Source organism: Gymnoscopelus microlampas (genome assembly GCF_963454915.1).
Source record: "Gymnoscopelus microlampas genome assembly, chromosome: 13".
Classification (NCBI taxonomy): Eukaryota; Metazoa; Chordata; class Actinopteri; order Myctophiformes; family Myctophidae; genus Gymnoscopelus; species Gymnoscopelus microlampas.
Window position 1 is genome coordinate 44,611,148 of NC_139950.1, and position 14,619 is coordinate 44,625,766.

A 14,619-nucleotide genomic window follows, 5' to 3' on the forward strand; every position below is an offset into this window, starting at 1 on the left:
TTCTGATTGGTCAGGTCGACGCACCTGACCAATCAGAACGTTGACGGACCTGACCAATCAGAACGTTGACGGACCTGACCAATCAGAACGTTGACGGACCTGACCAATCAGAACGTTGACGGACCTGACCAATCAGAACGTTGACGGACCTGACCAATCAGAACGTTGACGGACCTGACCAATCAGAACGTTGACGCACCTGACCAATCAGAACGTTGACGGACCTGACCAATCAGAACTTTGACGGACCTGACCAATCAGAACGTTGACGGACACGGACAAAGTCAGGTATAGAGCAGGGCTAGCGCCGCTAAAAATATAAATACACAATCTAGAGCATGGACCGTCCACTCTGGTTTTTAGCTGCGGTGGACTCGGTAGGAAGTTATGAAAATGTTTTACTGTACCACTCGTCCTAGCATATAACAACATATGAAGGTAAGAAAAAGGCTAGTCCGAAATTCCCCTTTAAAGTGTGAGAAGCACTGGTTTAAAGTGGGCTGAAAACATTGCCCAAAAATGGGAGTCCCACGCCATAGACTGAGCCACATGAATCTATATGACGTATGACAAGTTAGTCTTGTTCATTTCAACCTTGGACAGTGTGTGATTTACTATAGTTTTTCCTGCACAAAACTACTTTGTGGTGGGTCCCCTGACAAAAGACATCCAGAACCCCAGAAAAGATTTGGAATGTCTCCCTTCATGCTGACTCCAATCCCATTCATCACACGCGGGGCTGACAGCGTGTCTAACCTCGTTTCTCGCAGCGATCCTGTCCCCTTTCTTCCATCGCAGCACTGGAGTCAGGGCGGGCAGGTCTCGGTCCTGCGGTCCGGTCAGCACGTGTTTCCCCAGGCTGTACGCCACCTCAAACGTGATGGCTGCGAACACATCCTTCACGTCCTTCTGTGAAAGAGAGCACATGCAAACAAAGCAGTGTTCATTTTGACAGCAAATTTTGATTTAGTTTTAGTCTTTGTCTTTTGAATAAAATTCCATTTAGTTTTAGTCATATTTTTTGTCATCTGAAATGTTTTAGGTTTTGTCTAGTTTTAGTCGATTATATAGTCGACTAAATCCACAGTTGATTTAGTCGACTAAAATATATTTTGGCGGTGCCTTGATGGCGTCGTAATGGCTGATTTTACAATTGGTTGCATGCTGAAAATAGCCGTTCTAGAAGCTCACACCGGGTCGCGCTGTAAGCTTGTAGATCTGCTATTGTCAGAGCGCAACACCCGAGCGCAACCAAACATAAAATGACTTGTCTTTTAGTTCTACTGGATCTCTTCTCCACTAGTCCCTCACTAACATTTTAGAGTAGTTTTTATTTGTTGACGACATTGTCAATATATTTAGTCTTAGTTTTAGTCATCATAGCTTAGTTTTTATTTAGTCTTCTTCAGTGAAAAATGTTGGTAGTCGACCAACATTTTTCGTCATAGTTTTAGTCGAAAAAATCAACACTGGAACAAAGCCGTCGCAAAGTTATCTATCTCAACTGATGCAACTCTTGAACACTGAGGAATACTACGAACCTCTATGAACCTCTAACTTACAATACCCTGATAGATATTCATGATGACACATGGCAGCTTTTTTAGTATATTGCCATTCGATCAATGAAATACAGTAGAGCCAGTGAACACCTCATGGAGTACACACCTTTCTGTGCAACTCCACCGACTCCTCACTAAAATATTTCACTGCTTGTCCCTGTATGAGTGAGTGACAAATATACTCCCTTGATTCTCTTGATAGAGTCATGCCAACAGAAGACTGCATATGGATTTTAAGTGTGATAGTGAAGCGTAAATATGCTTACGTTGTTTATAAAATGCAGATGCACTTTCTTGGTTTTGACCCAATCGTTTTGGGCTGACCCAATAGCTGAATGGTTGAGGCGTGTACCACGTGGAGTCCCCGGTTCGACTCCCGGGCTGGGCGAAACAATTGCTGCGTGCCACTCCCCTACTCTATCTCTCTATTTCCTGTCCCTATCTCACTTAACCCATTGAGACCTGAAGCCGATTCTACATGTCTCCTAAATCTCAACAGTATTCTGAAAAACGTATGTTTCTATATCAGTGGTGCTCAATCTTTTTCATGTCAAGGACCCCCAAAATTATATGTATTTGGCCGCAGACCCCATTAAAATATTTAGTTCCAGGGACCCCCAGAAGCAAAGATTTGAGTTAAAAATGTTCGCTTTAAAAATATATATATTCAAAGATTTGCACACATTTTCACAAATTTTCAAAAATAGCAGATCTACAAGCTCGTAGCGCGGCACTCGGTGCCGCGCTATGAGCTTGTATATCTGCTATTTTTGAATAGCCGAAAGTGTAAAATAATGCTTTTTAGCTCAAATCTAAAAATGACACAGTTCCAGGTCTTATCAATAAAGGCAGAAAACCTAAAAAAAAAAAAAAAAAAAGAGAAAAAATAAAACTGTCTAATAAGAATTACAAGGTCTCCCTATCCATCCATCCATCCATTGCTGTCTGTCTATAAATCAGATAAGAACGTGTTGATGTGATTTAACATAACATCAGTATACAGCCAGACTTGGCAACAAGACTCATCGTAAAAATGTCAAACTCACTGCAGTATGGAATGCTCAAAAGACTCTCAGAAATGTCTCTTGTCAAAAGATAAGTTAATTTATCTTAATTTCAGTTTAAATACCCTGTTCCTTCCGTGTTATGCCTATGATGGTGATGTGTTTGACTCAAATCTTTGCGTGTGCATCTTTTTTTGCCTCTGGCTATATGACCAGAAAACCACAAAGGGGGTGTTTCATTTGGCTGCAGATTTGGAAATAATGAAGAGTCCCATTGAAATCCCATGTCTTCATTAGAGGATATCGCTGGAAGGCTTTTACATGGGGATGAAGCAGATATTAATGTTGCTTTTTCAACTCCCCTCTGTCCATTAAACTCCACTGTGATCTTTTGAAGGCCACTCGGTGGGTCTGGCTCTGATCTCTGTGTCTCCAAAGCCACAGGAAAAACACACATAACCCATTGAGACCGGGAAAGCATCTGGGTCATTTTAAGATTTATTTGGGCTATTCAAAAAATTGCTGATATACAAGCTCATAGCCACGCTATGCGCTTGTATATCTGCTAGTTTTTTTAATCATGAAAAGTTGCAAATCTTTGAATATATATATATATATATATATATATATATATATATATATATATATATATATATATTTTTTTTTTTTAAGCGAACATTTGTAACTCAAATCTTTGCTCCTGGGGGATTCTACAAAATGTCTTCATATCAACGACCCCCAAATTGACACTAATTAGCCTGTGGACTGATTCTAAACCATTTTAATTTCAAGGACCCCCAGTTTGACATGCATTAGGCTACGGACCCCCATTTAATGACATTTCTATCTCTGGGACCCCAATTTATATTGTAAAATCGATGTTAATTTAACTCTGAGAGTGTACAAATGGAACCAAATGGACCTGTTCCATTTGGTTCCATTTGTACACTCTCTGAGTTACAGTTTTTTGAAAAAACCTATGTTGCTATAATTGACTTATGATTATAATTTCATGTCAAGGACCCCTAAAATTATATGTATTTGGCCGCCGACCCCCATCTCAAAATATTTAGTTCCAGGGACCCCGCCAGAAGCAAAGATTTGAGTTAAAAATGTTCGCTTTCAGAAATATATATATTCAAAGATTTGGAAAGATTTTCAAAATGTTTCAAAAGAAATAGCAGATCTACAAGCTCGTAGCTCGGCACTCGGTGCCGTGCTATGAGCTTGTATATCTGCTATTTTTGAATATCCCCTCTAAAATGCCACCAATGCGTTCCCGGGTTGAACGGGATAAGCTCCCAGAGGCTAACGTTGTGTCTCTGTGCCCTGAACTGATGTCTGCCAACGTGGAGCCACGACCCGTAGTGTCAACACAAGGGCTTCTCTGTGCCTTTTCCGGTTGTCAGTGAGGGCTCTCTTTTCTTTTGCGCTCTCTCTGTTTGTCTATTATCACAACGCTTCCCTGCGTCCAACCCACCCATCCGCAGCCCACATATCAGGACACGCTCTAGCAAGAGAACTCGTACGCTCTCAAAAATCCTGAGTGTGTAAGGTTTCAGTGGTGGAAGTACTAAGTACCATTTTTTTTACTTGAGTAAAAGTATCAATACTGCAATGTAGAAACACTCTGTTACAAGTAAAAGTCAGAAATTCAAAATCTACTAAAAGTACAAAAGTATTGGTATCAACATGTACTTAAAGCACCAAAAGTAAAAGTACTCATTATGCAGAATATCCCATTTCACAACTTTTTTAATGTATAAAAATATTTTGACAATAGCAGATCTACAAGCTCACAATGCATCGCAGAAGTGGTTAATGTATCTTTTGTAATAATAATCAAAATCTACAAAGTAACTAAAGTTTTCAAATAATTGTAGTGGAGTAAAAGTACAATATTTGTCTCTGAGATGTAGTGGAGTAGAAGTAAAAGTACTTCAAATTGGAAATACTACAGTAAAGTAAAAATACCAAAAAATTGTACTTAAGTACAGTACTTGAGTAAATGCACTTAGTTACTTTACACCACTGGTACGTTTTACAGTCTCAGAGTTAAATTAACACCTCTGCTCACCTAGCAACAGTGAGAGAGTTATGACAGGAAAGAGGAAAAGTTGTGTTATGTGCAGGAGGACATGAACAGGCAAAAATAAAAGGAGGGCTCGGGTCATCCCCGCTGGGACCAGTATGCTGCACGCCCATAACTAAATGGGTCATGACCGCATCAGTTCATTTTCACTGATCCTCCTTGATTTTTTATTATGAAGACGTTTACTTCCTGACTGTCCACTGGAACCGACCAGTTCAGCAGTTCCAAGCCGTCTGCGCAGTTCAGTTCCCACACTACGACGATGGGTCAGCGATAACGCTCAGTTAAACCATTACGACCGGGAACGCATCTGTGTGTCATTTTTAGATTTCCTTGGCTATTGAAAAATAGCATACCTACAAGCTCATAGCACGGCACCGAGTGCCGCGCTATGAGCTCGTAGATCTGCTATTTTTTGTTTTTAATGTTGAAAATGTGTGCAAATCTTTGAATTTTCTTTAAAGCAAACCTATGTAACTCAAATCTTTGCTTCTGGGGGGTCCCTGGAACAACATATTTTGAGATGGGGGTCCGTGGCCAAATACAAAAGTTTGAGAACCACTGATTATCGCAACATACGTTTAAGCAAAAGGATTTTCACGATTTTTCCAAAAAATAGCAGATCTACAAGCTCGTAGCGCGGCACTCGGTGCCGCGCTATGAGCTTGTATATCTGCTATTTTTGAATAGCCAGAAATCTGAAATGACACGTTCCCGGTCTGAATGGGTTAACATGACCAGTGCAGAAGAGGTCACCCTACCATCCGTCATTACAGACCACAATCCATGCCTCATTGGGCTTATAGAGACGGTGTTGTTCGAGCGGAGGGAGATGTGTTGCTCAGCTCAGGAGGAGGTTATAACGTGAACAATGTTGTGCTCAGTGCCGTGACAAGTGGTTTGGTGTAACTGTGGAAGGAGGGTGGTTGAAAATCCTACCGAGTCCCAGTTCGCTATTAACCCTTTAAGACCGGGAACGCATCTGTGTCACTTTAGATCTGTGTCACTTTAGATCTGTGTCACTTTAGATTTGAACCACTTTAACCATTTTCTTATACTTTGGCTATTCAAAAATAGCAGCTATACAAGCTCATAAGTGCCGCGCTATGAGCTTGTATATTTGCTTCTTTTTTTTTTATCGTGAAAATCTGTGCAAATCGTTGAATATATCTATGTTTTTAAAGCGAACATTTTAACTGAAATCTTTGCTTCTGGGGATTCTACTAATGTACAAAAACAATGTACAAAAATGTATATGTTGTTCCAGGCCAATCCAGGGACCCCCAAAAGCAACAATTTGAGTTAAAACGTTTGCTATAAAAAAAATTATATATTCAAAGATTTGCACAAATGTTCAGGATTTTTCAAAAATAGCAGATCTACAAGCTCATAGCGTGGCACTCGGTGCCGCGCTATGAGCTTGTATATCTTCAATTTTTGAATAGCCAAAGTATATAAAAGTAATGGTTAAAGTGGTTACACAGATGCGTTCCCGGTCTTAATGGGTTAAAGCAGAATGCGTCAAATGGCCCCTGTCCGCTGGCCTCGGAGTGAACCTCCCCCCCATGGGAACACTTAGCACGGGGGTCTCGGCAGCAGCGCCGGCACCCCCCACCCCCCCGCCCCCCCCCGCCCCGGCCCTACTGCTCCCGCTGTTTATCTCACGTTTTTCACGAGCCTCCAGAGAATTGGTGGGGACATAATGACCTGTTGTTCTAAAAATCAAAATGTGATGTTTGCTCAGAATCTCATGCTTGTAAAGTGACCTTTAAGTGAATGGGGCACAGTCATTAGAGTTTCCATTAAAACCAGGGTGCAGTTAATATCGCTTTCCAAAACGTTTACCAGGACCCCAGATAAAACAGTGCCCAGATTATTGTGCAGGCACAGAATCACTTACCTACTTCAAACACAGTGAGGGCTATAGTCAGACTATAGCTGGAGGACCCTCACAGCCACTGCACATTACAAGTGGAGAAGGTCATTGGTAACACTTGGCCTGAGATTTCTTTTATTAGCCCCGTCATTAAAGCTACAATCCATAAGCTTTATGTCCGTTACCTCTCTCTCTCTCCCTCCCAACAGAGAGAGGTACGTAATTGCAGCAATATTTGAACTACAATAAGGAAAAACAAACATAAGCCCCAGAGGCATCTTTGTGTCCCCTTGCCCAACTAATGTCTGCCAACGTATGGAGCCACGACCCGTAGTGTTAGAACAATAAGTGTTCAATCCAGTACTCTCTATTTCAAATAACTTTACAGATATTATCTTTTTTTTTTATTTAAAATTTTGATCCCACGATTTTGTAACCCATTTTCACCCAGTGCCTAAACTTGTAATCCTGGGCGCTACTCTCCCTCTGCCAGCCTGGGGAGAGCCCCGAACTGAGCTCATGCTTCCTTCAACGCATGAGGAGTGAGTTTCCCCGGTAGGATGTATTGCGTGGAAGTAACGCGTTATTCCAACCAGTTCCTTTCCCCTCCATCAGGCGGCCCGGCTGACCAGGGGGAGACAGTATAGAGACCAGGATCGCCATTTCGCCAACCCCACCTAGGGTATGGGCACCGATGACGCAAAGTAGAGAACACGCCCCCAGCGAGAATCGAACCCAGGACCTTCTAGCTGTGAGGCGACAGCACTGCCAACTCCGCCAACGTGCCCTCTTTTTTCATAGACATTCTCAACCAGTTGGTATCCTACCCGACACCAGGGTTAGAATTTCCCAATGGAAGAGTAGGGGAGAGCACCTCCAACCACTGCATCGATATACTTATCAGTTATATTGTATTAACATACTCTTCCATACAGATATGCTAAATGTTTTATTCATTAAAATAAGTCCCGGATTAAAGCTTTAATATTCGCAATATTGCCTCCCCCCGGCTCTTGTCCCTAGGCGAGTCAGGGAATAGCCTCCCCCATGCCCAATTCCTTTATTTCTGGAACGGAGAAGTTCCTGAGATGGATACTAGTGTTAATGGCCTGTCACGGGTCTTTGGAGTTAAATACAGTCATTGTGTTAAAGTTTCATTAAATCAAAAAGCCTCAGGGAGGTGACTGTTGCTTTGAAATCAAACAGGACATGCGGTATATTAATGGTGCGGAGGAATATCAGTTTAATTCAAATGAAAAGTGATACATTATTATTAAACCAGATTACCATTCTGAGTTTGAGCAGCTGAGTTCATTAATGTCATCATCTCTTTGATAATAATATCCTCCAAGAGGAGATTCCTAACAATGGATCACAGTCTGTTTCCCTGACTCAGTGTTAGAAGTTAAGAGTGTTTCCTGACAGGCCTCACAACAAGTTCATAGATCAATATCAACTACATAATACATTTGAATTATTCCATAGAAATGGTTTCTAAAACAACTGGAAGGGAACAATGTAAAAAGAAAAACAAATTTCATGACACACACACACCATTTCTAATATTTAATCTTGTTTTTACAGTATTTATATATCCTGTATAATTGGAATGCCCATTTAGACCTGGAACACCTAACCGTTGTTATTCTTTTCAAGCTGGTAGCACCTCTGTGTCATTAGCTGCCAGAAATAAAACATAATTTGTCAAGACACTGCCAACGATTTTCGAGTGTTTTCACTAAACCTTTGAAAAATCCTCAGGTCTAAATTATGTTTAAAAAAAAATACTTTATAAGTAGGCTAAATATAACATTAGTTGACAAAAGTTTGCTTATTCCACTGGGTCCTGAACAATGCTTTGTAGGGGAGCACAGCAACAATGCCAGCTCCCATCTCTTAAAACTGCAAGTTTTATGTCCCGTTTGAAATTGGAACCCTGACCTCCCACACAGGAGATCAGACCACACATTGACCGCTCACCAAGAGGGACTAAACCGCTTGGCCAGGGGGGAGACTTTTGGACTCATGAGCTTCACGCAGTACTACCTGTCAACCAGTAGGTGTCCTACCCGACACCATAGGGTCTAAATCATTGGTTCTCAAAGTGGGGTCCGGGGACCCCCAGGGGTCCTTGAGGGAGTTCCAGGGGGTCCCCAGCTAAATGATGGATAGTTAGGAACCAAATGGACCCTTATGGGTCTGTAACTCAGGGAGTGTACAAATGGAACCAAATGGACGGGTCCATTTGGTTCCATTGTACACTCTCAGAGTTAAATTAACATAGATTTTACAATAGAAATTGGGGTCCCAGAGATAGAAATGCCAGTAAATGGGGGTCCGTAGCCCTAATGCATGTCAAACTGGGGGTCCTTGAATTAAAATGGTTTAGAATCACTGCTAGAGCAGTAAAAATCTTCTCTTATGGGGGTCCCTGGCATATATTTTCAAATGGGGGTCCGCGGGTTAATAAGTGTGCATTTGGGGGTCCTTGACATGAAAAGGCTTGAGAAGCACTGGTCTAAATGTCTCAATTTAAGAGTATATAAGGAGACCACCTCCAACCACTGTGCAGATGTGCCAGTTCTACTATATTAAACATACATATTCCATACAGATGGGTTAAATATAACACATTTAGTCATTCACATAAGTTCCGGATTGCGGCTTTAACGCTCAACATGCTAATCTGATCAGCGAGATGGCAGCAGACCAAACTGCCCCTCCATGTTCTACAGAGAGCGGTTCTCTCATAGTGGGCGCGGGGAGGATGATGTCACCTCTAGAAGCTCTGATCTTCGGTATAAACGCCCGTGCTTTGGCCCAAACTCAGGAGCACAACAGAAAGTCTTTTCTCCCGATCGACGCATTAGGGCCAGGCCTCTCCTTTTCACTGTAAAAACGCACATGTTATACCGTATGTGCAGAGAGAGAGAGCCGGCAAGAAGTGGTCATGGGAAATTCAGTGGTGTAAAGTAACTAAGTACGTTTACTTAAGTGCTGTGCTTGAGTACGATTTTGAGGTATTTGTACTTTACTTGAGTGTTTCCAATTTTCAGTACTTTTACTTCTACTCCACTACATCCCGGAGGCAAATATTGTACTTTTACTCGACTACAATTATTTGAAAACTTTAGTTACTAGTTACTTCGTAGATTTGGATTATTATAACAAAACATCCACTAACCACTTCAGCCCTATATATTTCGGCCATTTGAAAATAGCAGATCTACAAGCTCACAATGCATCGCGATGTGACGCATTGTGAGCTTGTAGATCAGCTATTTTCAAACGATTTTTAAACATTTGAAAACTTGAAATGGGACATTCTGCATAATGAGCACTTTTACTTTTGGTACTTTAAGTACATTTTGATAAAAAATATGTTTGTACTTTTACTCAAGTACATTTTGAATTCCGGACTTTTACTTGTAACAGGGTATTTCTATATTGCAGAATTGATACTTTTACTTAAGTAAAAATTGTGAGTACTTAACCACCACTGGGGTCATTTCAACTAACTACAGAAGGAAACACACTATACGGACGGTCTTCCTTTTAAGGGCATAAGACATTTTGGATGACTTGCAGATTCTAGGGGCCGTTCATGCTAATGTCTGAGTAATCTCAGGATAAGTAGAAACAGCTCTCTGGCTGAGTGATAGATGAATGGGAACAGTGAAGTGTTAACCCATTAAGACCTGAGGCAGCGTCTAAAAAAAATCGAAATCCTAACAATTTTTCGGAAAAAAAAATCACGATTTAAAAAAAATAGCAGATCTACAAGCTCATAGCGCGGCACTCGGTGCCGCGCTATGAGCTTGTATATCTGCTATTTTTGAATAGCCAAAGACATCTAAAGTGACACAGATGCGTTCCAGGTCTTAAAGGGTTAAAATAGACAGAGAGGCCATTTGAACATTTCTCTTGACAAGTATTTACGCTAACATCTCATAACGCGTGTATCCAACATGCGTTCATGATGCCAAACTTTATATTCTCATGGTCTCACAACGGAGCAGTGGGGGAAAGTAACTAAGTACATGTACTTAAGTCAAATTTTGAGGTATTTGTACTTAACTTGAGTATTTCCAATACTTTTACTTCTACTCCACTACATCTCATAGACAAATATTGTACTTTTACGCCACTACAATTATTTGAAAACTTTAGTTACTTTTCAGATATAAATGATATTATGAAACATACATTAACCACTTTAGCCCTAATAAAGTAGGGTATGCTGTAGGAGGGGTGTGGCTACCTTGTGATGATTTTGATTGACAAGCAACACAACCAATAGCATTTATTCCCCACCCCTGCTCGGGTCCCAACCAATAGTATTATAAGTGCACCGGATATATATACAGTAGAAAGATGGCGGCATTGGCTCGGGGGTAGAGTGGCCGGCAGAGCGGGGGAGGTTCCCAGTTCGATCCCGGGCTCCCCCAGAGTTAGTGTCGAAGTGTCCTTGAGCAAGACGCTGAACCCCTAATTGCCCCCGATGCTTCTGATGAGCAGGTTGGTGCCTTGCATGGTTTCCTCCGCCATCGGTGTATGAATGGGTGAATGTAATGCACAATCTATGTAAAGCGCTTTGGATAAAAGCGCTATATAAATGCACCATTTACCATTTATTGTATTTATGGCGGATTTGAAATAGTTGAAAAATAGGCTTCATTTAGGGTCTGCAGAGTCTATGGGCTGTAACTTTGTCCATACTTGTTTACTGTCTATGGTTGAAACAAACGATAAGAATGCTTGTAAATGCTTGTTTGACACAAAGTGTGTTGTCCACGTGGGTGAACAAACGGGTAGTAAAACCACAGTATGCTATTACGTCCCACAAAGAAAGAGACCACAGTATAACCCAGAACCTCAGAACCTCGGCGGTGTTGCTGGCACGTGGAGCCGAGGCTGGCACACAGCGTTGCCAGGTCTAGGAAAACAAGCCCAAAAGAAGTGACTACTATTAATAGGCCACATGAGCACTTTAGACCTGTATACTTGTTACATCGGCTATTTGAAAATAGCCGATCTACAAGCTCACAACACGTCGCATAGATCTGCTATTTAAAAAAAAATCTTGAAATGAAATGTGGAATATTTGGAATATTTTTTAAACATTCTAACACCACACATCTGGTACTGGGGGTCCCTGGCACAAAATGTTTTCAGATAGGACAATAATGAGGACAATTACATTTGGGGGGGGTCCTTAAAATGGTGCATTTATATAGTGCTTTCATCCAAATCGCTTTACATAGATTGTGCATTTCGATGCACATTCACCCATTCAGACACACATTCATTCATACACCGATGGCGGAGGAAACCATGCAACCTGCTCATCGGGAGCAATTAAGGGTTCAGTTAGGGATGTCCGATTTTATCGGCCTCCCGATATTATCGGCCGATATTAGCATAAAAATTGATATCGGGAAAATATCGGTATCGGTTTTTGAAAAAAAAAAAGTTAAGTTACAGGAGTTTTTACTGTATATGGTGTGTGTGATATGAAATTTGAGCTTACCCTAATCACAATAATCCCCGCATATATCGGTATCGGTTGATATCGGTATCGGTAATTAAGAGTTGGACAATATCGGTATATCGGTTATCGGTAAAAAAGCCAATATCGGACAACCCTAGGTTCAGTGTCTTGCTCAAGGACACTTCGACCCCGACTCTGGGGGAGCCCGGGATCGAACTGGGAACCTTGCAGTTCCCATCCGGCCTCTCTACCCCTGAGCCACTGCCGCCCCGGATCATTGACATGAAAATGTTTGAGAACCACTGGTTTAAACAGCAAAATAAGCAAAGTACACTTTAAAAAACAAGCCCAGAAAAAAAACAGCAACCCGCAAACTACCAATATTTAAAAGCGATTTAACAGAAAAAAATCAGCCCAAATTCGCTTATAATAAGCGAGACATGGCAACGCCGGCTGCAACACTGGCTGCTTTGTTTGCTTCTTTACAGTTCTATAGAAAAACGTGCGATTCCCTTGATGCCATTCCACTGGTTTCATTTACCCCAGGCCAAGAAAGCTGATACAATGAAAGTCCATAGCAAAGGACGGTAATCAAACCCAGCTGTCCTCCATTAAACACGGCAGAAAAACTCACGCACCAATTTATAAAGAATAATAATAATATGGGGAGAGCAAAAGAAAATCTAAATATACAAGAGATTGGTGCAAAAAATAATTTATTGAATGGAAAAATACCAAGTGATCCTGTCATTTAACCTAATGTCTAATCTTAACCCATTAAGACCCGGAACGCATCTTGTGTCATTTTAAGATTTCTTTGGCTATTCAAAAATAGCAGATATACAAGCTCATAGCGCGGCACATAGTGCCGCACTATGAGCTTGTAGATCTGCTATTTTTGGGGGGAAATCGTAAAAATGTGTGTTTTAAAGAAAACATTTTTAACTCCGATCTGTGCTTCTGGGGGTCCCTGGAATAACATATTTTGAGATGGGGGTCCGCGGCAAAATACGTATAATTTTGGGGGTCCTTGACATGGAAAAGTTGGAGCAGCACTGATATAGCAACATACAGTTAGATTTAGAAATACATTTTTAGATATGTATTTGGCTGTGGACCCCCCATCTTAAAATGTTTAGTTCCAGGGACCCCCAAAGATTCGAGTTAAAAATGTTCGCTTTAAAAAAAATATATAGTCAAAAGATTTGCACACATTTTTTGAAAAATCGTGAAAATGTCAAAAAATTGCAGATTTACAAGCTCGTAGCGCGGCACTCGGTGCCGCGCTATGAGCTTGTAGATCTGCTATTTTTTTGAATAGCCCAAAGAAATCTAAAAAATTACACACAGATGCGTTCCCGGTCTAAATGGGTTAAGACTTTGTCTCGAAAAGAATTTCGTCTGGACTTTAGGAGGAATAGATTATTATCGTTTTCTAATTTTAGGACAGGGTAGTATTTTGGTCAGGATTTCCCTACATGGCTGTGCCAGAACGAACATTATTCTGTTCTCTCCTCCAGGCTGGTTCTGGGAGAATACAACTAACAGACATGATGTTTTATACTGACTGAAATGTGACTCATACCTCGGATGAAATTACTATTTTCTCCTCCTCTCTGCCACTGTGTGTAAAAAGATGTAGTTACCCAGTGGTGGGAAAAGTACTCAAATGTTTTACTTCAAAGTAAAAGTATCAATACTGCAATATAGAAATACTCTGTTACAAGTAAGAAGTCTGGAATTCAAAATGTACTTGAGTAAAAGTACGTACGTTTTGGCATCAAAATGTACTTACAGTACCAAAAGTATGCATTATGCAGAATGTCCCATTTCAAGTTTTCTAATGTATAAAAAAAAATCTCTTGAAAAAAGCAGATCTACAAGCTCGCGATGCGACGCATTGTGAGCTTGTAGATCTGCTATTTTCAAATGGCCAAAATGTATATGGCCAAAATGTGGTTAAAAAGTGGTTAATGTACAAAGTCTAGTAATCTACAAAGTAACTAAAGTTTACAAATAATTGTAGTGGAGTAAAAGTACAATATTTCCCACTGAGATGTAGTGGAGTAGAAAATTAAAAAAGTATTGAAAATTGGAAATACTCCAGTAAAGTAAAAATGCCTCAAAAGTGTACTTAAATACAGTACTTGAGTAAATGTACTTAGTTACGTTACACCACTGTACCTCGGATGAAATTACTCTTCTCCTTTCTGCCAGTGTGTGTAAAAAGATGTAGTTGCTATACCATGTGTCGTTTCCCGCACGTCCTTTATTTCATTGGGGGAATAATAATATTGTGTGTTTATAATGACTTGGCCGCTACGGCGTTGTTGCTATAGGAAATACATTGTTGTTATTCATATGGAGGAGCGGCCAAAGGTTGAACTGACTTGCTGATTTGTTGATTCTGGCGGAGGGGAGCACACGCTAAGCAAAAAAAAAAAAAGGCTTCCTCATACTGTAGACTGGGCTGCTGGGCAGATTACTGCCACACTACGCCGCCGCAAAGCAGCATGATGGGTGGGCCAACTCTGACCATAATGAAAGAGGCGCTCCTGCCATGTTTCCCACTTCCATTGCAAAGTGTGTGTGTG

The 14,619-nt window shown here is 40.9% G+C and overlaps 1 protein-coding gene across 1 annotated transcript in view; it reads right to left on the reverse strand.

The window, feature by feature from the left end:
- The window catches only part of itga9 (integrin, alpha 9), a 134,604-nt gene that overhangs the window by 44,532 nt on the left and 75,453 nt on the right, over positions 1-14,619 (reverse strand). The window contains exon 16 of the mRNA XM_084077210.1: positions 757-909. Within this exon, the coding sequence (XP_083933336.1) occupies positions 757-909 (153 nt within the window). The remainder of the gene's footprint in view (positions 1-756; positions 910-14,619) is intronic.